The sequence below is a fragment of the Triturus cristatus genome, chromosome 7 (genome assembly GCF_964204655.1).
Source record: "Triturus cristatus chromosome 7, aTriCri1.1, whole genome shotgun sequence".
NCBI classification, from domain to species: domain Eukaryota; kingdom Metazoa; phylum Chordata; class Amphibia; order Caudata; family Salamandridae; genus Triturus; species Triturus cristatus.
Genome location: NC_140590.1, coordinates 1345168043 through 1345190544, shown reverse-complemented (window position 1 = coordinate 1345190544; position 22502 = coordinate 1345168043). Strand labels below are relative to the sequence as shown.

Below are 22502 nucleotides of genomic sequence, written 5' to 3'. Positions count from 1 at the left end.
CCGCCATCTGGTTGTCCTTGCCGGGGAGGTGTTCTGCCATGAGGAACATGTTCCTTTGAATGGCCCACTTCCACATGCTCTGAGCCAGATGAGACAACTGTGGAGAGTGTGTTCCTCCCTGCTTCTGTATGTAGTACATGGCAGTCATGTTGTCCGTCCGGATCAACACGACTTTGTTGCACAAGTGTACTTTGAATGCTTTCATAGCGAGGAAGATTGCCATCAGCTCTAGAAGGTTGATGTGCATCTTCTTTTGTTGTTGTGTCCATAGTCCCTGCACTGTGTAATGGAGTACATGAGCTCCCCATCCCTGGAGAGACGCGTCCGCCGTCAGTATCATCTGTGGGACAGGCTCTTGGAACGGTCGGCCCTTGCAAAGGTTTTGTGGATTCCACCAATGCAGAGAGTTGTATGCCCGACCGCTCACCAACACTAGGTCTTTCAACTGTCCTTGAGCCTGATTCCACTGACGTGCTAAGCACTCCTGAAGCAGGCACATATGTAGTCTTGCGTGGGGGACTATGAAGATGCAGGAGGCCATCATGCCTATCAACTGCATGAACACTCGCGCGGGAAGGGAGTGTTGTGGTTTGAACTTGGAGATCAGCATTTGCATGCTGTTGATTCTCACCAAATTTGGCTGAGCTGTGGCCGCCAGAGTGTCTATAGTCGCACCTAGGTACTGTTGTACGTGTGCGGGCTGTAGATGGGATTTTGGGTAATTTAGTGAGAACCCCAGACTGTGAAGGAGGTGAATGGTGTGGGACATGTGGCTGGCACATTGCTGGGCTGACTTCGCTTGAACGAGCCAGTCGTCCAGGTAAGGGTAGACGTGTATGTGCTGCCTCCGTTGATGTGCCGCCACAGTAGCTAGGCACTTTGTAAACACCCTTGGTGCCGTTGTCACGCCGAAGGGAAGGACTTTGAATTGGTAGTGCTGCCCTTGAACAGTGAACCTGAGGTATTTTTGTGTGATGGGTGAATGGGTATGTGGAAATACGCATCCTTGAGGTCCAGTGTGGCTAGAAAGTCTCCCTGCTTGAGCAGCGGGAGGACTTGCTGTAGAGTGAGCATGTGAAAATGCTCGGAAAGAATGTATCTGTTTAGTGGTCTCAGGTCTAATATAGGTCTGAGTGACCCGTCCTTTTTCGGTATTAAAAAACTACAGGGAGTACACCCCCGTACCTTGCTCGTGGACGGGTACGACCTCTATTGCGCCTTTTAGAAGCATACTTTGTACCTCCTGCTGTAAGAGCGTTAAGTGCTCTGAGGACATAGGACGGTTTTTTGGAGATATTGTGGGTGGAGTGGAGGTTAGTTCTAGACAGTAACCGTATTTGACAATATCTTTGACCCACCTGTCCGTGGTGATGGAGTTCCACGTGGACAGGAACCTTTGTAGCCTTCCCCGACAGGTGTTATGTGGTCGGGAGGAAGGGAGAGGGCGTCACTGCTTGTTCTTGGGGGAGGACCTGGTGTTGCCGTAGCCGCGCCCTCTGCGCTTTGTACTGGAGCCACGATATCCACCCCGGGTGTTTTTATCGTAGGTGGTTTGTGTATTGCCCTTATTGTATGTTTGCTGTGACCCCTGTCCTCTACCCGCGCCTCTATTTCCGGGGCAACGAAAGGAGCCGCTCCGAAAGGACTGAGTCTGGAGAGCCCCCATGGACTTTGCAGTGTCCGTGTCCTTCTTTATTTTCTCTAGGGTGGTGTCAACCTCCGGGCCGAATAAATAGTCGGGGTTGACAGGCTGGTTGAGTATGTTGTTTTGCACCTCATGTTTTTATCCGGAGATTCGTAACCAGGCATGTCGTCGCAGCATGACGCTAGTGTTTATGGCCCTGGCAGCTGTGTCTGCGGCATCCAGCGCGCACTTGATGGATGCGTTTGTGAGGAGCTGTCCCTCTCTGATGAGGATCTCTGCACCTTCTCTGAATTGGTCAGGGAGATGTTGGATTAGTTGCTCTAATGTGTCGTAGTGCGCTCTATCGTAGCGAGCGAGGAGTGCTTGAGTATTGGCAATGCGCCATATGTTGGCTGCCTGGGCGGCAACCCGTTTGCCAGAGGTCTCTAACACCTTGGACTCTTTGTCCGGGGGAGGAGCGTCACCTGTTTGTGAGTGTGCCCTCTTGCGAGCATTCGCAACGACAATGGAATCCAGAGGTAATTGGCCTCTGATGTAAGTAGGGTCCCCAGGCGCTGATCTGTATTTTTTGTCTATCCTGGGGTTTATCACTCTTGCCCTGGTGGGTTCCTTGAAGATGTCCTTTGCTGGTTTGAGGACACCCTTCAACATGGGTAGAGTTTTTATATTCCTTTCTGAGGATGCAAAAGTATCCATAAGAAATTCGTCCTCGACGGTGTCCGAGTGAAGTTGCACCCCATGATTGGCCGCAGCACGTTCAATTAGAGCGTTGAACGCTGCCGTGTCCCTGTGGGAGATGTTTTTGCTCCATAGAGTTGCGGGTCTTGTGCATCCATAGGTGCACCTGGGTCCACAGGGTCATCCCAAGTTTGAACAGGGTCCTGTTGGCCGTCAGGGTCCATGTCTCCGGGGTAGGGGACTTGGTCACCCATGTAGTCCACCAACGCATCCGTGTCGGAGTGTGTGGGAGAGAGGGATTGTGGATCCTGGTAGGGTGAGTGGAAAGGTTCGTAAAGAACTGGTTCTGAAGCCACAGGCAGCTTTCTTTTAAGTGGAATCCTGAAGGAGTCCAAAGCCGGCTCCGAAGTTATTTTCCGTTTGTGGATAATCATCCTGCCGGTGTCGGCGTCGATAAGATGCGATGGAGACGTCTCCGCAGAGCGTTCGGAAGGCGTGATCGTGGTATGGGTCACCCGTGTCCTGATTTGGAACAGTTTCGGGGCCGTGGAAGGTGGCAGGCCAAAAGTAATGTTGGCTGGTGTCGAAGAGGCTGCTGGAGCTTTAATTGGTTCGGAGCCCGACGTGTCCTGGAGGACCACTTTCTTTTTGGTGCTTTGCGCAGCAATGGGTCGCGTCTGGAGCGCCCTCGAGTCTTTTGCACCGACCGGTTCTGTTGAGGCGGTCGTGGATTTTTTCGGCGCCGGTGGGTCATCGAGTCGAGGGGCGGGAATGGCCGTCGACTTCTTCGATGAGTGTGGCTTTGGCGTCGCAGTGGAAGCGGTGTGAGACGCAGTAGGCTGTTTGACCTTTGGGGTCGGAGTCGATTGCGTCGGTGCCGGGAGCCGAGCAGGTTTGGTGGTACCGAAGGCCTTCTTCCTTACGTCAACTCCGACGTCGGCCGCTACGAGTTCGGCACCGAAGTCTCGTTTGGTGCGCTCGGTGCCGATGTGTTTTGCTGGCGTCGAAGGTGTGGAGGGCCTCGATCCGACCAGCGCCGGTTTCGGTTTCAATTGAACCAATACAGCTTTCGGTTTCGGTTTTGAAGAAGGGAAACCAGCCGTTTTGGGCATTAATGGCTGCAGCTGAATGTCCGAGGCCGGGCCCGAGGGCGGGGCCGAAGAACTGCGGGATAGGTCTTGGGTAAGGCCCTAAGGCGATCCCTCGACCGGAGCCATAGACTGTTGCACTGGGCTTTCTTCAGTCTGAACGGGTAGGCCTTGTTCGTCACCGGAGCTACTCTCTTCGGCCCCTAAGGCCTCATTGTAGTCTCCTACCTCGGTGTCGTCTTCATCTCTGCGAAAGAGTGTTTCGTCGACGTCTTCCGATCCGGAGTCATGTTCGGAAACGGGACTGGAGGGTAGATTCTCCACTTCTTCGACATCTTCGGTCTCGGCGTTGAAGATGTCGGCCGGGGCCGGTGCCGCTTGCTGCGCCTCGAGTCTCGCCGCTCGTCGATTCCGTAGTCTTCTTGGATCGAAATCTGGCACAGGCCATGCATGTAGATTCGTCGTGATCCGGTGAAAGGCATTTGTTGCACACCGGATGGACGTCGACGTGGGGATATTTCGCATTGCATACCGGACACCTCTTGAATGGTGTCCTCTATTCCATCGTTGATGTCGAATCGACGGTCGGGTAAGATGCGAAAGTTTGTTCTGGAAGTTAGTAAACTAACAAAGATACTATCGATACCGATCGAGAACAGTACCGACGCGAACTAAAGGCCTTTTGGCCTGAAAAAAGATTTTCCTAACTTGAGTCAAGATAGCACATCCGAACCCAATGGCGGAAAAAAACCATCTGAGGATGGAGAGGATGCCCATGCACACTGTAGTCCAGGGGAGGAGTCACCTATCCCAGGATACTTCGAAGACTCTTCCAGGACAACAACGTGCAAACATCCGGACCCAACACTAGGCGGCAATCTATGCACAGATATGAATTCAGCAGCCCACATGCCTCGAACATTTTGATACCTATTGTTGGTTGTAGGAAGGTGGATATCTGACTATGGTTACCCCCAACTTTTTGCCTAGTGTCTAGCTGGTTTTTCGACTTAGTTGGCCTGAGATCCTGCCATTCAGGGTCTCAGGCTGTCTGCTCTCTCTGTAAAATGGACTCCATGTACCCTAGGTACATACACAATTGGTAAGGATCACCTTATTGGCCCCTGTACAGTGTACCCTAGGTACCCAGGGCATAGGTGTACCCTAGGCCTCCCAGGGGCTGCAGCATGTATTATGCCACCCCTGGTCTGGCCTTCCAATCAGACACAACTGGCTGATCACTCAGCTGGGGCAAGGTCGTGTAATCACCCCTTGCTTAGCTATAGTATGCCTATATCTACCCTTATATATAGACACATGTGTACCTATCAGTCACTCCTATGGCAGGCCTTAACAATCCTGGAGGCAGAGTGCTTGGTAACATGTGAGATGGTGCTCTAGCATGAGCTGAGCCCGTCTGCAGCTTTCGGAACCATGTCCTTATAGCTGTTATATGATATAGCCTACCATATACTCTTAAAGTGCCTTATAATCTTAAACGGTTATGGTAACTATGGTTGGGCTGTATCAAAACATGTCGTGTAAGGTGTCTAACACTTTGGAATAATACCCCCATACCATTTCTGGTGATGAGGATATTATTCCCCCTTCTAGAGGGAGAGACATGTTAAAATCCTACTTTGCTGTGTAACCTCTGACCAAAGCCTCAGCATCACAAAATGGATGCTGCTGCCACAGACACAAGTCTGACCTGCTGCTGGGAGTGATCCCAGCCAGGGAGGCCTGGACAATAGGTTTCCTGCTTGGGGAGGTGCTAGCACCTCCCCAGACAGCCTTTAGTGTATTGGGGCAGGGTGGGCTGAAAGGAATGAGACATGCCTGGGGCACACAAGGTGTTCCTTGCATAGTCCAGTTCAAACCGGCGCTGGGGCACTTCAGCCCCAGCTCTGGCGCGAAACTGGACAAAGGGAAGTGGGTGTAACCACCCCCTCCCAGGTCCCACCCATAAGGCGTGACCTAGCAGGTATCCCAGCCCCCCAGATTAGTATAAGAGTGGGAGTTGGGCCTCAAGACTTTAGATTATCCTGAACCTGCAAAACTGAACAGAAACTCTGGACCTTCGACATTCGACGAAAGAAGAAGACTGAAGAATCTCCCTTGTAGCCAAGGAGTGGCTACCCTGTGCAAACAGGCACCATCAAGAGACTACCCTTTGCTTTGCGACCGTTCTACGAGGAACCGACTGCAGAGCCCGACCAGAGCCTTGACTTCCAGACTTCTCCGACCCTCATCCACATCTACAGCAGAGCTGAGATCCGTGGAGGCGACGAGCGACGTGGGACCGGCTACCTGGGAAAAGTGGCTAGTAACTTACAGCGCAGCTTCTGAGGTACCCTCGAAGTTGTGCACCGGGGATTGAGAAGCCCCAACCCCAAGCACCATTTGCACCGAAGATCAGCCCCCCACACTCCACGAGTCCTGCGTGGGGCCCTTCAGCATTTTCCTGCTTGCCGCGTCTGTCCGGTTGCTTGCCCGCTGGCTAGTGGCCTCTGTGACGACGCACCCTGAAATCTTCTGCGCTGGTTTGGCTCCTCCAGGCTGGCTCCCGATTCTCTGCAAAGAAGAAGCACCCCAGACCTTCCTGGTCTGCACCAGAAGCAAGTCCTTCGTTCTTCGTGGGTTCCGCTTGCCAAGGCTTGGTGAGTCCTAGTCCAACTTCGACGCCGCCGACAGCAAGAGCCTTCGTGGGACAGCTCGCCTCCTGGTCCTGGTCGCCCTCGACGCTTCCTGGTCCTCCTGGCTGCAGCGACAAGCTTCACCTTCACCTGCAACACTTCACGACATCGTCTGGTTCCTTCCTGGTTCCACGTGGTCACTGGCCAGTGACCTTGACTCTGTCCCTTCTGCTTGCAGGTTTCTTCTCTTCTTGATCCCAGCCTTGGGATCCACCGGACACTCTTCACTGACTGCCTGTCAGCATCTTTCTTCAGGCATCCATAGGAGTCGACGACGAAAACGACGCATCTTCACCCCTATTCACCCGCAGCCTGTGGGCTAGGTAACTTGGGTACTCCGGTGCTCATCAGGATAGTGACTATCCTAGTGTCTAGTTTTCAAGTCTCAACTTCCTAGCTACTCCGGAAGTGTCCTAAATCTACCGTTTTCTAAACTGTACTATTGCTATTGACTTTTACGCATTACGCGTGAGTGTTTCCACTCTGCACACGAATCCCGTGGGCCTCCCACTTCCTAACTAACGCTAGTGTAGTGTAGCCCCAGCGATTCCCTAGGCCTAGGCCTATTCTATTTCCGTGACAGTGGTTCTTATACCACTTACTTAGTATATGGTTTGCGTGGCCCCTAGGGCCTAACTGTATTACTTACCTGTGTGACTTACTGTATGCATTAATAAGACTGTGTTGTACTTACCTCTAATCTCATAAAGAGTGCTGAGGGTTTGACTAGAATAAATACACTTTATTTTATATATATCTGTTGTGGTGTCCTTTCATTTGGTATTCAAGGGATTATATATGGTATCACAGCTGGCTTCACATGCCATTCAGAGTTTAGCCTAAGACTGCTCTTGTCCATGCTACCACTAGGATAGCTGGTCTATAAGGTTGACTTTACAACCAATCACCATAAGGGTATTTGGACTGATATAAGGTGTACACTATAACTAGTGACATCATACATCAGGCCAACTTCTCACATTGGTTCTAAAATAAAACTATATATTTTTATATACAAACCATTGGCCTAGAGTTCAGTTATTGAGTGTGTGAAACCATTTGCTGACTGAGTGTGTACAACAAATGCTTTACACTGTCCTCCGATACTGCCTTACTGCTCGACCAAGCTACCACTTTAGAGAGTAAGGTTATGTCTAACTTTAGCCTCTGCTAAACCTCTGGAAACTGTGGACTCTGTACACACTGTACCTATTTGGGGACAGTATATACAGAGCCACTTTCTTACAAACATACATAGCTCTCAGTACAGAAAAAGTTGGCGACCCCTGGCTCTAGACACTGAAGGGGTTAATGCACCTGTACCCTCACCATTGGTATAGTGCACCCAATCAGAGGGGTGGCTGACCTATGCCAGGGCATTGGGTTGTAGGCATGGCACACAGGGATATGTGCCATGTCGACTCGTCACTTTGTTCTGCACCAAGACACGCAGCCTGCAAAGGCAGTGTGCAAGTGTAGAGGTACAGGGCCTCTAAGGGTGGCACAATAAGTGCTGCAGCCCTTAGATGCCTTCCCAGATCACAGTGCCCTGGGTACCTAGGGAACATTTGATAAGGGATAGACATGAGGCCAGAGATGTGCCAACTGGGGGTACAAGGTACATAAATCTGGCAAAACATGTCTGGGATGGGGGGGGGGGGGGGGGGAATACTGCAAAAGAAACCCAGCTCCCTACAGTACTTACCTGTAAACCGCACCTGTTGTGGGTGCCTCCAGTCTCCATTGAATAGCATTGGGCCCAGTGACCTCTGCACCCAGCCGTCCAAATGTTGCTGGTGGTGCAGTACCTACCTTGATCTGACCCTTGCCCAGTGTTTTTCTAAACCTCTAAGACTGGATGTGTAGGTCAAGTAATTACCTATAAATGTGCATAACTGTTTTCCTAAAATGGGATTGCATTTATTCTTATGGGACTCAATGTCTATCGCTTACAATTGCTACGTTTTGCTATTGTTTGACTGTCATCTCAATAGTATCTTCAGTAGCAGTGTAAAGTATTTCCATTGCCTTTACAGCAAAAATCCTATCGTATTTGAAAAGTATTGCTATTCTTAAAATTGATACTTACTTGCAACTGAGTTCCTCTTGGTTCTAAAATAAAGTAATCACCTTTTATACAAAACAATTGGCCTTGGATTCAGTCTTTGAGTGTGTGTCATCATTTCTGGCCTGAGTGTGTACAACACATGATTAACACAGCCCTCTCATAAACCTGACTGCTCTACCACACTATAGAGTAAGGTATTATCTACTTTAAACTCGGTAAAGCCTCTAGGGATCCAGTGGACTCTGTGCACACTATAACTTACTTTCGCATAGTATATACAGAGCCAGCTTTCTACAGATGTGAATACTGATTTCTTTGGAAGACGTTGGACCTATCCTGTGTCAAAAGCTAAGAAATGTTATCAGTGAAGCACTGACAGTAGCTCTGGACCCACGTCAATGAGGAGATAAAGGAACTTATGGCATCCAATTAGTGGCTGTCTTACAAAATTGTCACATTTTCGGAGGCCAGTGACAGCTAAGACCTTGTAGCCCTACCTGGCACACAACTGCTAGGGAAAATGTTTCTGCATCTTGTCTGATGCTAGGACAATACTCATAAGTAGAGGAATTTGCAGAAATAAGTGCCCATTAAAAAACGCCAGCAGGTTGGTCACAATGGCTAATCAATACTAATAATAACCTCAGTTAACACGCTCACATTACATGATGGTCAATGAGCAAATGTAATTATCTAGACTACAACCGGGCCACACTCCTCACAGCACATCAACCTTACAATTATTAGAAGAGACAGAGTGTAAAACAGAGCAAAAAATACATCAGTAACATTACAGCTCAAATAGTATCCGATTCTGGTCCAAGTTGAAATCCTTGATTTTCAAGGGGACAAGGTACTTGACCCAGACAAAACTTCAAGACTTCACCAATAGTGGACTGGGCCGAATATAAATTTATCTAATGTAACAAATGTTTAGGACTATCAATTAAGCTCCTGTGATGGAGAATATGAGGTAATAAACAATAATAAATGTACTGGGCACAGCAATGACCATAACGGATACCTCTGATGTTTCAAAATGAACACTCAACGTGGCTTCCCATTGTGAAAGGAGGGGAGTAGAGATAATTTAGGGGAATAACTCACCATAGAGAGTCTGTGGCGTAGGCTGATCTGTAGGAGGATACTGTTGTGCTGTAGATGACACCATTGCTTGTGGGTGGCTCCCAGAGAGCATTCGTGGGTTACTCTGAAGCATTGGTGCAAATACCGGCTGAACAGAGAAAAACAGACAATTCAGAATATTTGTGTACAATCAGTCATGAATATATGCAAGGTAACAATTATGTGTACTCAATAATTAAGGCTCCAAGTTTTCTGCTTCACGGATATTTACAGACCAAAAACAATGCGTTTTCTTTCTGTATTTAATTTTAAAAGCGGAAAAATACTGAAAATGGTGCTTCTTGTGAGAGACTCTCCATGCGGTCTTTGAAGAATTCCAGGCAACAACTGAGTAGATACAGCATGGGGAGTTAAAAACACAGGATGAGATGTCCCTAAATGCAATCATCTGTTAACATTTATTTGTAGTATTATGCTAATAGGCACCTGTGGGTGTACTGTTTGTTCCATGTGACTGCTTAATTTTCTAAAACGTGAAAGGCATCTACGTATGAGTGCCCGTCCAAAAGTTAAATAAATGTGGAAATTTCCATTTTGCAACTCCATTTATACTGAAAACAAAAAGTAAATATGGATAAATACCAATAAGATGGCTAAAAAATAAATATGGATAAATAAAAGACTGAAATGTTAAGAAAATACATACCATAAAACCGGGAGACCTAGCAATAGTTAAGGCAATGCAGGATTTCAAGTCAGTGTGCTATTGACTATTGTTCCAAAGATTACCCAGATGTTACAACACATTTCACTGAGGCAGCTCTGGCATATGATCACAGCCCAAAATGACCATGTGATGGGATGAAAGTTCCCTGCATGGCTCCATGAAGCTGTTCAGCTCTACAGTTATACAATTTCTACACGACTGAGTAATTTTCTTCCAAGGAGCTCACCAATCCTAAAAGTCGACTCTTTTGGCACAATTCTACCAATACAAAAGCTATTTTGCTGACTGTAGGAAAGTGGGTTTCTGTTGCAGTAACCCCCCTCCCCACTTTTTGCCAGCCTACTGATGCACTTTTTCTTGGTGTACCCTCGGTCCCTGCCAATCAGGTTCCCAGGGCCTGTGTTCGTTCCCCAAAACTAACATCTCTGGCCACGGGTCAGCCCCTGGTAAATGGTACCACAGGTACCCAGGGCACTGTGACCAGGGAAGACCTCTAAGGGCTGCAGCACTTATTGTGCCATCCTTAGACGCTCTGTACCCTGACACTCACACACTGCCTTTGCAGACTGAGTGCCTTGGTGCAAAACAAAGTGAAGAGTCGACATGACACACATCCCTGTGTGCCATGCCCAGAAACCACTGCCCTGACATACATCAGTCACCCCTTTAGCTGGGTGCCCTATGCCAGTGGTGAGGGTACAGGTGCACGAGTCCTGTACCCCTACAGTGCCCAAGTCCATTCCTGGGCACTGTAAGTGCAGTGCTGCCATTAAGAGTATATGGTGCTGGGAGTTTGTCATATGAACTCCACAGCATCATAATGGCTACACTGAAGACTGGAAAGTTTGGTATCAAACTTCTCAGCACATTAAACCCACACTGGTGACAGTGTGGGATTTAATGTAAAATGCACAACAGAGGGCATCCTAGAGATGCCCCCTGAAATTCGACCAACTCCTAGTGACCTGACTGAGTGGCTGCTTAAGCGGCCACCACCAGACATGTTTCTGGACCCTGGGACGAGAGCTTGCTGCTCTCAGGGGCCTGAAACAATGCACATCCTGGGACGAGGTGCCAAGCCTCCTCCCCCAGGATGGGCAGGGTTCACGAAGGAGAAGCTTCAAAGGCATGCAGCCTTTGTGAGCCTCTCCAGACCATTTGCTGCTTTCAGTAACTGGTCCCCACTAGCTCTACCTCCCACTTTGGGCAGGAGAACCGGCGGGAAAAACAAGTGAGGAAGAGAGGTGTGCTCACCTCTGCCAACTCCACCCCAAAGGTGGGGGAGGAAAGGTGAAGCACAACCTCGAGTCACCGCAATCTTGAGGATGGAGGGGACTCAGCCGACCAGGGACAGGCTCCTGCCCCCCTCCCACTGCAGAGTGGCAGAATAGGGGGTGTACCCACCCCATGGAAGGGACCCATTGGTCCCTGCCCTTTACCTTCCTGTAACGCCCCTAAATGTAGTATTTAGGGGCACCCTGAACCATCCGTCCTCAGATCCAGCAACAACAAGAAAAGAAGATAAGGATGAACAGCCGTGCAGAGCTAACAAGAGGACGACGCCCACTGACTTGGCCGCAGCCCTATCTCCCCTCGAACCTGCTCCTGCGAAATCCCGGCGTGTCCAGCAGCCTGCAACCTCACAAACCCTGGAGGACCTGTCTGCCTTCACTTTCCAGACTGTTTCCCCCGTGAACACCGGACATGTTTAAACTGCAGCTACTGGTGCCAGGCAGGATCGCGAATCCAGCCCACCCGGCGCGAGCGGAAAAACACCACGAGGAGGTCCCCCCGGCGATCCGGACATGAGATCCGGCGACCCCTGACCAGCCTCAAGCCTCCCGACGACGCCTGCAGCCTCAATCCAGAGGACCCCCCTACCGCGACCAGGGCGGGTTAAGAAAATCCCGACCACAGTGGGTAGGAAAATCCGACGTACCAAGACACCCCTGCACCAGATGCCCCACGGCCTTGTGTGCCCAAATCAACGGTGCCTAACCAATCCTCAACATCCCAACTTACCCCTCGAAGTGGTGGTCGCACCTGGAAGATCCACGTCCCTGAGCCTGCAGTGGTTTTGTCCCGGAGAATCTCCATTGAAATCAACTGGGCACCCGACCACAAAACAGCACTCTGCACCCGGCCGCCCCAGTGCCGCTGAGCGTGCACCTTTGGTGCTACTTTGGTCCCCAACTTGCACTGAGCTAAACTCTAGGAGCTTTGCTCCCACAACCCAGTGGCCTGCTTGCCAGCAGCCACCAACCGGAGCCCCCCTATCCTCCATAGGATAACATTGGGCCGCAACATTCTGCACCCGGCCGCCATAGTGCTGCTGAGGGTACAACAGTGCATCACTGACCCTGGGAGACCCCCGAGTCTAACCCCAGACCCAAACTCCAAAGACAAAGTACTTACCTCGAAACCGATAACCTGCTTTTCCTCATAGAATAACATTGACACTTTTTCTCCCAAAAAGTTTTTAAGTGCTGACTTTTGAAAAATAAGAATATTCTTTAAAAATCGCACAAATACCCACAATGCATTTTCTCAACTGTTTTCAGCAAATGTCCCAGTGCTGAATCTAGGTATCCAGCACCGAGTAGGAAAAGTAACGTAAAAGTAACTTACCTGTGAATTGAATTTCCTTCCATAGGATAACATTGGTGGTTCTCTATGAAAATGTTTCTAAGTGTCAACTTTTTAAATACTAGAATATTCTTTAAAAATCGTACATCTAACTAAAACGCATTTTCTCAACTGTTTTCAGGAAATGTCCCAGTGCTGAATCTAGGATCCAGCACTGTGTTAGAAAAAGTAATTGTGAGAAAGTGGCTCTGTATATACTGTTCCCTAATAGGTACAGGGTGTACAGAGTCCACAGTCCCCCAGAGGCTGATAGAGGTCAAAGTTAGGTATGACCTTACTCTCAAAAAGTGGTAGCTTGGTCGAGCAGTAAGGCAGTACCAGAGGACAGTGTAAAGCATTTATTGTACACACTCAGTCAGCAAATGGTTTCACACACTCAATAACTGAACTCTAGGCCAATGATTTGTATATATAAAATATATGCTTGTTTTATTTTTAGAACCACAAAGGGGGTAAAAATATACTTTCTCAGAATGAGAGGTTGAATATAAATACTTTTGTCTTAGGCAATAAATTTGTGTAAACAGTCACAGTTGGTTGCAATAAACAATCCTATTTCCTAAACATACAATGCATTGAGCTCAATGGTAAATTCAGGTTATTTGTGATAAATTACTTTTTAGATTACTTTTGGAATTCCAGGTCTGGATCCTAGAACCAGCCTGGGGTCAGTATTCAGAATCAAGTGATGAAAGTCGACTTAATAACTGTAATGATTTTTAAATAATATTTAGCTATTTCAAAAGTTAGCACTTAGAAAATATTTCACAGAAAACATTCAATGGATCTCTATGGCAAGAAATTCAAATTGCAGGTAGAGTACTTTATCGTTACTTTAGTAATCCAGGACTGGGTGCCTAGACCCAGGACTGGGGTCCTTATCAAAAGCAGGTAAGTAATTTCGTTTGCAGAAATGGTACGATTTTAAAAGAATATTTCAAATTTGCAAAAGTAGACACTTAGAAGAAATTTCACAGAAAAGCAGACAATGGTTTCCTATGGGAGAAAAATGAGTTAGAAGTAAGTATAGTTGTGAACACTTTTCAGAGTCAGGGCTGGGCACCAAGATCCAGCACTGGGAGCTCACCTAAGAGCAGGTGGGTAAATTCGTTTTTGTCACTTGGCTGATTTTTAGTGAATATTTGCAGTTTTGAAAAGTTCACACTTAGAAGATTTTTCAAGAAAAAGCCAGTCAATGTTACCCTATGAGGAAAATGAAGTTAGCGGTTTAAGGGTAAGTACTCGACTGGCAGAGTTGAAATTCCGGGCATAGACTCAGGGGTCCCCCAGTGTCAGGTAGGTACAGTTAGTTCACCCTCAGCGGTTTCAGGACGGCCGGGTGCAGAGTGAGTTAGGCCCAATGTTATCCTATGAGGGATAGGGGGGGCCTTGGTTGGTGGCTGCTGTCTGGCAAGCCACGCGTCTGTGGGAGCTGGGCTCCTGGTCACTTACTCAGGGCAAGTGGGGAAGTAAGTTAGTGTAGAGAGTGCACTGCCAGGGCCACTCGGGCGGCTGGGTGCAGGGTGCTTTTGAGCCTTCGGGCGCTCAATGGAAGTCAATGGGAATGTTCCGGTTTGGAAAAAGGCTGCAGGCTCGGGGACGAGGATGTTTCCGGTGCCACCACCACTTCGAGGGGTAAGTTGGGTAGTTGTAGGTTAGGTGCGTAACCCCGGGATTCGGCACAGGGGGCCGCAGGGCGCCGGGGTGCCTTTTGACGTCGGGAATCTTACCCTCTGGTTGATCGCGGCTGGGGTGGCACTCGGTTCTGAGGCTGCAGGCTTCGTCCAGGATGTCGAGGGGGGTCCTTGGGTGCCGGACTCGGGGTCACAGTCGCCGTGGGGTCGTCCTCAGGGTCTTTGTCCACTCCGGCACTGGCCAGGCTTGGCTGGTGCAGAGTGTGTTGGGTCCGCGGTTCCGGGCTGCTGCCAGGAGTTAGGAATAGGTTTCTCGAGTAGAGCCTCTACTCATGGGAGTCCCAGGGAATCAGAGGTCAAAGGTAGCCAGGTCCTCCGGGGTTTTTGAGGTTGCTGGCCACAAGAGATGCCGCGCTGGAGCAGGAGCAGGTTCGAGGGTCGACAGGCCGGTAGGGCTGGGGCCAAAGCAGTTGGTGTCTTCCTCTTTTTAGCAGCTGCAGGGCAGGTCTCTTTTTCTTCTTGCTCTTCTTGTAGTTTTTCTATCTGGAATCTGGGGAAGGAAGGTTCAGGGGGCCCCTAAATACTAGATTTAGGGGCGTTACAGGTAGGTGAAGGCCAGGGACCAATGGGTCCTTGTCCTGGGGTGGGTACACCCCCTATCCTGCCTCTCTCCTGTGGGAGGAGGGCAGTGGCCTAATCCTGATAGGGTAGGGCCTCCCATCTTCAAGATGGCGAGAGCCCGGAGATGTGCTTCACCTCGCCTCCCCCACCTGAGGGGTGGGGTGGGCAGGCTGGCACATCCCCTGTCCTTGTATGGGGTTTCCGGCCAAGCTTCCTGCCAGAGTGGGGGGTTGCAGTGGCCTGGGGAAACTCCAACTGGCGGCATGCCTTTGAAGCTTCCCTTTGCTCATCCTGGGGGAGGAGATTTCTCACCTCACCCAGGATGTGCATTGTTGCAGGCCCGGGAGAGCAGGGGCTCTCCCACCCAGGGGTCCAGCAACGTGTCTGCTGTGTGGCAGCCTGGGCAGCCTCAGAGCAGACGTGGATTGTAAGTTAGCTGTAAGGGGGCATCTCTAAGATGCCCTCTGGGGGGCTTATTACATTAAATCCCACACTGGCATCAGTGTGGGTTTAGTGTGCTGAGAAGTTTGATACCAAACTTCCCAGTCTTCAGTGTTGCCCTTATGGTGCTGTGGAGTTCGTGTTTGACGAGCTCTCAGCACCATGTACTTGTAAAAGGCAGCACTGTACTTACAGTGCCCAGGAATGGACCTGGGTACTGTAGGGGCATAGGGCTCCTGCTCCTGTGCCCACACCATAGGCATAAGGCACCCAGCCAGAGGGGTGGCTGACATATGCCTTGGCAGTATAGGTAATGGGCATGGCACACAGAGATGTGTGCCATGTCGACTCTTTGTTTTGTCCTGCACCCAGACACTCAGCCTGCAAAGGCAGTGTGTGTGTGTGTAAGGGTACAGGGCCTCTAAGGGTGGCACAATGAGTGCTGCAGCCCTTAGAGGCCTTCCCTGGTCACAAGGCCCTGGGTACCTAGGGTACCATTTACCAGGGGCTGACATGTGGCCAGGGTTTGCCAATTGGGAGTTTGTGTGTTTTAAGGAAGGAACATAGGCCCTGGGCACCTGATTGGCAGGAGCCCAGGGCACAACAAGGGAAAGTGCATCAGCTATTAGGCAAAAAAAGGGGGGGTTACTGCAACAGAAACCCACTTTCTCACAGTAATCCAAAAAGTAACTTACCTGCAATTTATTGAAGAAGCCTATTCATTCCAATGTACTGTATTTGCTAAATGTTGCATACTACTGCTCCCCTGTAAATCAAAGTACCATTCCTATTGCATTTTCTAACAGTTCTATATCCAGTAACTTATTACTGAAAAGTATTTAATACATACCTGTTCCAGGCTAGCTTGGTTCTAAAAATAAACAGTATGTTTTTATACAAAACCAATTGGCCCAGAGTTCAGTTCCTTAGTGTGAATTCATTTGCTGACTGAGTGGGTACATCAAATGCTTAACACTGTCCTCTGATACTGCCTTACTGCTCGACCAAGTGTGAGAAAGTGGCTCTGTATATACTGTTCCCTAATAGGTACAGGGTGTACAGAGTCCACAGTCCCCAAGGGTTTGGTAGAGGCTAAAGTTAGATATAACCTTACTCTCTAAAGTGGTAGCTTGGTCGAGCAGTAAGGCAGAATCAGAGGACAGTGTAAAGCATTTGTTGTGCACACTCAGCCAGCAAATGGTATCACACACTCAATAACTGAACTCTAGGCCAAAGGTTTACATTTAAAAAAAAGATATACTTGTTTTATTTTAGAACCAACAATTGGCATTAAAATATACTTTCTCAGAATGAGATGCTTTGTATAAATACTTTTGCAATATGCAATTGACTTTTGTAAACAGTTACAAGTGGTTGCAATAGGCAACACTATTTTAAACAATAATGCATTGAGCTCAATGGAAGTTTCAACTTATTTGCAACAGATTACTTTTAGGATTACTTTTGGAATTCCAGGACTGGATCCTAGATTCAGTCCTGGGTCAGTACTTAGAATCAAGTGATGAAAGTCGACTTAATTACTGTGATGATTTTTAAACAATATTTAGCTATTTTAAAAGTTGACACTTAGAAAATATTTCATAGAAAACAGTCAATGATTCCCTATGGAAGAAAATTCAAGTTACAGGTATAGTACGTTCTCGTTACTTTTATAATCCAGTACTGGGTACTTAGACTCAGTACTGGGACCTTTATCCAAAACAGGTAAGCAATTACGTTTTCATAAGTTATACGATTTATAAGGAATATTTAAAGTTTGCAGAAATTGACACTTGGAAGGAATTTCACAGAAAAACAGTCAATGATTTCCTATGGGAGAAAATTGGGCTACTGGTAAGTACAGTTGTAAGTATTTTTCAGAGTCAGTGCTGGGCACCAAGATCCAGCACTGGGAGCTCACCTAAGAGCATGGTGAGTGTTTTCGTTACTCGGCTGATTTTTGGTGAATATTTTAAGATTTGAAAAGTCCACACTTAGAAGAAATTTCAGGAAAAAGCCAGTCAATGTTACCCTATGAAGAAAATAGAGTTATTGGTTTAAAGGTAAGTACTCGACTGGCAGAGTTGAGGTTCTGGGCATAGACTCAGGGGTCCCCCAGGGTCAGTTAGGTACAGTTGGTTCACCCTCAGCGACACTAGGGCGGCCGGGTGCAGAGAGTGTTAGGCCCAATGTTATCCTATGAGGAATAGGGGGGCCTTGGTTGGTGGCTGCTGACTAGCATGCCACGTGGCTGTGGGACCTGGGCTCCTGGTCACTTACTCAGGGCAAGTGGGGAAGTAGGTAGGTGTAGAGGTTGCACTGCCAGGGCCACTCAGGCGGCTGGGTGCAGGGTGCTTTTGAGCCTTTGGGCGCTCAATTGATTTCAATGGGAAATCTCCGGTTTAGAAAAAGACTGCAAGCTTGGGGACGAGGATTCTTCAGGTGCCACCACCACTTCGAGAGGTAAGTAGGGTAGTTGGAGGATAGGTAGGCACCCAGGGATTGGGCACAGGGGGCCGCGGGGCGCCGCGTGCAGGTGTGCCTTTTGGTGTCGGGAAATCTTACTCTGTTGATCGCGGTAGGCGGGGGCACCTTGTTCTGAGGCTGCAGGCTTCTTCAGGAATGTCGAGGGAGGTCCTTGGGTGCCGGACTCGGGGTCAGTCGCCGTCCTCGTGGTCTTTGTTCACTCCGGCACCGGCCAGGCTTGGCTGGTGCAGAGTGTGCTGGGTTTGCGGTTCCGGGCTGCTGACAGGTATTAGAAGTAGGTTTTGAGTAGAGCCTCTACTCATGGAAGTCCCAGGGGCTTAGAGCCAAAAGGTAACCAGGTCCTCCGGGGTTTGCGAGGTTGCTGGCCACAAGAGATGCCGGGTTGGAGCAGGAGCAGGTTTGAGGGTCGACAGGCCGGTGTGGCTGGGGCCAAAGCAATTGGTGTCTTCCTCTTCTTAGCAGCTGCAGGGCAGGTCTTCTTTCTTCTTGCTCTTCTTTGTATCTTGGAATCTGGGAAAGGAAGGTTCAGGGTGCCCCTACATACTAGATTTAGGAGCGTTACAGGTAGGTGAAGGGCAGGGACCAATGGGTCCCTGTCCTGGGGTGGGTACACCCCCTATCCTGCCTCTCCTGTGGGAGGGGGGCAGTAGCCTAGTCCTGGTTGTGTAGGGCTTCCCATCTTCAAGATGGCGAGAGCCCGGGGATGTGCTTCACCTCGCCTCTCCCACCTGAGGGGTGGGGTTGGCAGGCTGGCACATGCCCTGTCCTTATTTGGGGTTTCCGGCCAAGCTTCCTGCCAGAGTGGGGGGTTGCAGTGGCCTGCGGAAGCTCACGGAGGCAGCATGCCTTTGAAGCTTCCCCCTGCCCATCCTGGGGGAGGAGATTTAGCACCTTGCCCAGGATGTGCATTGTTGCAAGCCCAGGAGAGCAGGGGCTCTCCTATCCAGGGGTCCAGCAACATGTGTGCTGTGTGGCAGCCTCAGAGCAGATGTGGATTGCAGGTTAGGTTTTAGGGGGCATCTCTAAGATGCCCTCTGGGGTGCTTGGTACATTAAATCCCACACTGGCATCAGTGTGGGTTTAATGTGCTGAAAAGTTTGATATCAAACTTCCCAGTCTTCAGTGCTGCCTTTATGGTGCTGTGGAGTTCGTGTTTGACGAGCTCTCAGCACCATGTACTCTTAAATGGCAGCACTGCACTTACAGTGCCCAGGAATGGACTTGGGTACTGTAGGGGCACAGGGCTCTTGCTCCAGTGCCCACACCAGTGGCATAGGGCACCCAGCTAGAGGGGTGGCTGATGTATGCCATGGCAGTGTAGGTGATGGGCATGGCACACAGGGATGTGTGCCATGTCGAATTTGTTTTGTCTTGCACCCAGACACCCAACCTGCAAGGGCAGTGTGTGTGTGTGTGTAAGGGGACAGGGCCTCTAAGGGTGGCACAATGAGTGATGCAGCCCTTAGAGGCCTTCCCTGGTCACAAGGCCCTGGGTACCTAGGGTACCATTTACCAGGGGCTGACATGTGGCCAGGGTTTGCCAATTTGTGTTTTGTGTTTTTAGGGAAGGAACATAGGCCCTGGGCACCTGATTCGCAGGAGTCCAGGGTACACTCAGTCAAAGTACATTCAGCAATTCAGCAAAAAGTGGGGGCATACCATGGCACTTTCTCACACCAAGCTACCACTTTAGAGAGTAAGGTTCCATCTAACTTTAACCTCTGGAGACCCTTGGACTCTATACACACTGTACCTCACTTTGGTGCAGTATATATAGAGCCAGTTTCTTACACTGACTAAATGGGATGGCAGCGTGTACTTATTCAGGTGCACAGACCTTCCCTAATATGGAGTTGTAGGAAGCTGGCTCTGTATATACTATACCAAAGTGAGGTATAGTATGCGCAGAGTCCAGTGGAACCTTGTAAGAAAGTGGGTTTCTGTTGCAGTAACCCCCCCCCCCCATCCCCTTTTTTGCACCTTTCCTTGCTGTGCCCTGGGCTCCTGCCAATCAGGTGCCCAGGGCCTGTGTTCCTTCCCTAAAAAATGCCTAACAGCCAAAACCCAATTGGCATCTCTGGTCACCTGTCAGCCCCTGGTAAATGGTACTCTAGCTGCTCAGGGCCTGGTGACCAGAAAAGGCCCCTAAGGGCAGCAGCACTTAGTGTGCCACCCTTAGAGGCCCTGTACCCTGACCCACACACACTGCTTTTGCAGGCTGAGTGTCTGGGTGCAGAACAAAACAAAGTCGATATGGCACACATCCCTGTGTGCCATGCCCACAACACAAACTGCCCTGGCATACATCATTCACCCCTCTAGCTGGGTGCCCTATGCCAGAGGTGTGGGCACGGGTGCATGAGCCCTGTGCCCCTACAGTACCCAGGGCCATTCCTGGGCACTGTAAGTACAGTGCTGCCATTAAGAGTATATGGTGCTGGGAGGTCGTCAACACGAACTTCACAGCACCATGATGGCTGCACTGAAGACTGAGAAGTTTGGTGGAAGGACAGGGGGTGTGCCAGCCTCTGCCAACCCCACCCCTCAGGTGGGTGAGGTGAAGCACGTCCCCGGGCTCTCGCCATCTTGAAGATGGGGAGCCCTGCCCAATCAGGACTAGGCCACTACCCCCCTCCCACAAGAGAGTGGCAGTATAGGGGGTGTAGCCACCCCAAGACAGGGACCCAGTGGTCCCTGCACCTTACCTACCTGTAACGCCCCAAAATTTAGTATTTAGGGGCACCCTGAACCTTCCTTCCTCAGATCCCGATTCAACAACAAGCAAGAAGATCAAGAAGCCAGAAAACCCGCCGCGCAGCTGCTAAAAAAAGGACGACTGACTTGGCCCCAGCCCTACCGGTCTGTTGATCCTTGAACCTGCTCCTGTGGAACTCGGTGCCTTCAGTGGTCAACAACCTCAAAAACCCCGGAGGACCTGACCACCTTGATACTCTACCAAGACTGGGACTCCCACGAGCAGTGGCTCTGCTCAAAGCAAATTGCTAACCCCTGGCATCAGCCCGGAACCGCAAACCCTGCACACACTGCACCCACCAAGCCTGGCCTGTGCCAGAGTGAACAAAGACCCCGAGGACGTTCCCCCGGCGACTGTGACCCCGAATCCGGCACCCAAGGACTCACCTCGACGCTCCTGACGCCTGCAGCCTCAGAACCAGGTGCCCCCCCACCGCGATCAACAGAGGGTAAGATTTCCCGACATCAAAAGGCACCCCTGCACCTGGCGCCCTGCGGCCCCCTGTGCCCAACTCCTGGGTACTAACCTATCCTCCAACTACCCAACTTACCTCTCGAAGTGGTGGTGGCACCTGAAGAATCTTCGTCCCCGAGCTTGCAGCCTTTGCTCGACCAGGAGCTTTCCCAATGAAAGCCATTGAGCGCCCGAAGGCTCAAAAGCACCCTGCACCCAGCCGCCCGAGTGGCCCTGGCAGTGTAACCTCTACACCTATCTACTTCCCCATTTGCCCTGAGCAAGTGACCAGGAGTCCAGCTCCCACAGCCAGGTGGCCTGCTAGTCAGCAGCCACGGCCCCCTGCCTCCCATAGGATAACAGTGGGCCTAACGAACAAGTTACTTACCTTCGGTAACGATGTATCTGTAAGAAACATTAGTTAGTTAGATTCCTCACCTTAGAATATCCCCAGGCGTCAGACTGGATCCGGAAGATTTTTCGTCAGCAATACCCCTTGCGCGTCGCTAGGCGTCGTCTGCGGCTCCGCGTCCGTCGTCGGCGTCGTGCGCCGGGATGACGTTGTCGGAGTACTTAGACGCCGCCCTCGCGCGCTGACGTCAGTTCTTGTACATAGCCTTCCGCGCCAGGAACGCAGAGCCATGCAAAGACCGACACTGGTGCCAAAAATAAAATCTAGGGGCCTGAAAAGGATAACCTTAACCCTAGATGTCAGTTCGCAGAACGGGGAGGATGGGTGGGTCGGTGAGGAATCTAACTAATGTTTCTTACAGATACAGCGTTACCGAAGGTTAGTAACTTGTTCATCTGAAAGAAACGCGTTAGTTAGATTCCTCACCTTAGAATAGATACCCAAGCAATACCATCCCCGGTGGTGGGTCTGCGAACCAAGATCACACCAGAAAGTCCTGGAGGACAGAACGGCCAAAGAAGCCATCCCTCCGGACTTGGCTGTCAAGGCAATAATGTCTGGCAAACATGTGTAGCGAAGCCCACGTTGCCGCCCGACAGATGTCCTGCAAAGGGACACCCCGTCCCAAAGCAGTAGTAGCCGCAGTGGCCCGAGTAGAATGGGCGCGCAGCCCAGCAGGAGGGTCCTTTTTTGCCAAGGAATAACAAATTTTGATGCACAAAACGACCCACCGAGAGATGGTCCGTTTGTGCACAGCTTTCCCCTTCTTAGCACCCACGTATCCAACGAAAAGTTGGTCGTCCACCCGGAACTGCTTTGTGCGGTCCAAATAAAAGGAGAGCGCACGTTTTGGGTCCAGACGGTGGAGCCTCTCTTCCTCTTTGGAAGGATGCGGAGGCGGAAAGAAGGTGGGCAAGGTGACAGACTGCCCAAGATGAAATGGAGTCACCACTTTCGGAAGAAAGGAGGGACGAGGCCGAAGGACAACCTTGTCCGGATGAACAGACAGAAAAGGAGGCTTTGAAGATAAAGCCTGGAGCTCACTCACCCGTCTAGCCGAGGTGA

The 22502-nt window shown here is 50.1% G+C and overlaps 1 protein-coding gene across 4 annotated transcripts in view; it reads right to left on the bottom strand.

Annotated features, from left to right (window-relative positions):
- The window catches only part of ATXN2L (ataxin 2 like), a 767539-nt gene that overhangs the window by 238337 nt on the left and 506700 nt on the right, over nt 1-22502 (bottom strand). For all 4 annotated transcript variants that reach the window (XM_085618994.1, XM_085618995.1, XM_085618996.1 and 1 more), the window contains one exon: nt 9283-9409. In XM_085618994.1, coding sequence (XP_085475120.1) covers nt 9283-9409 — 127 coding nt within the window. The remainder of the gene's footprint in view (nt 1-9282; nt 9410-22502) is intronic.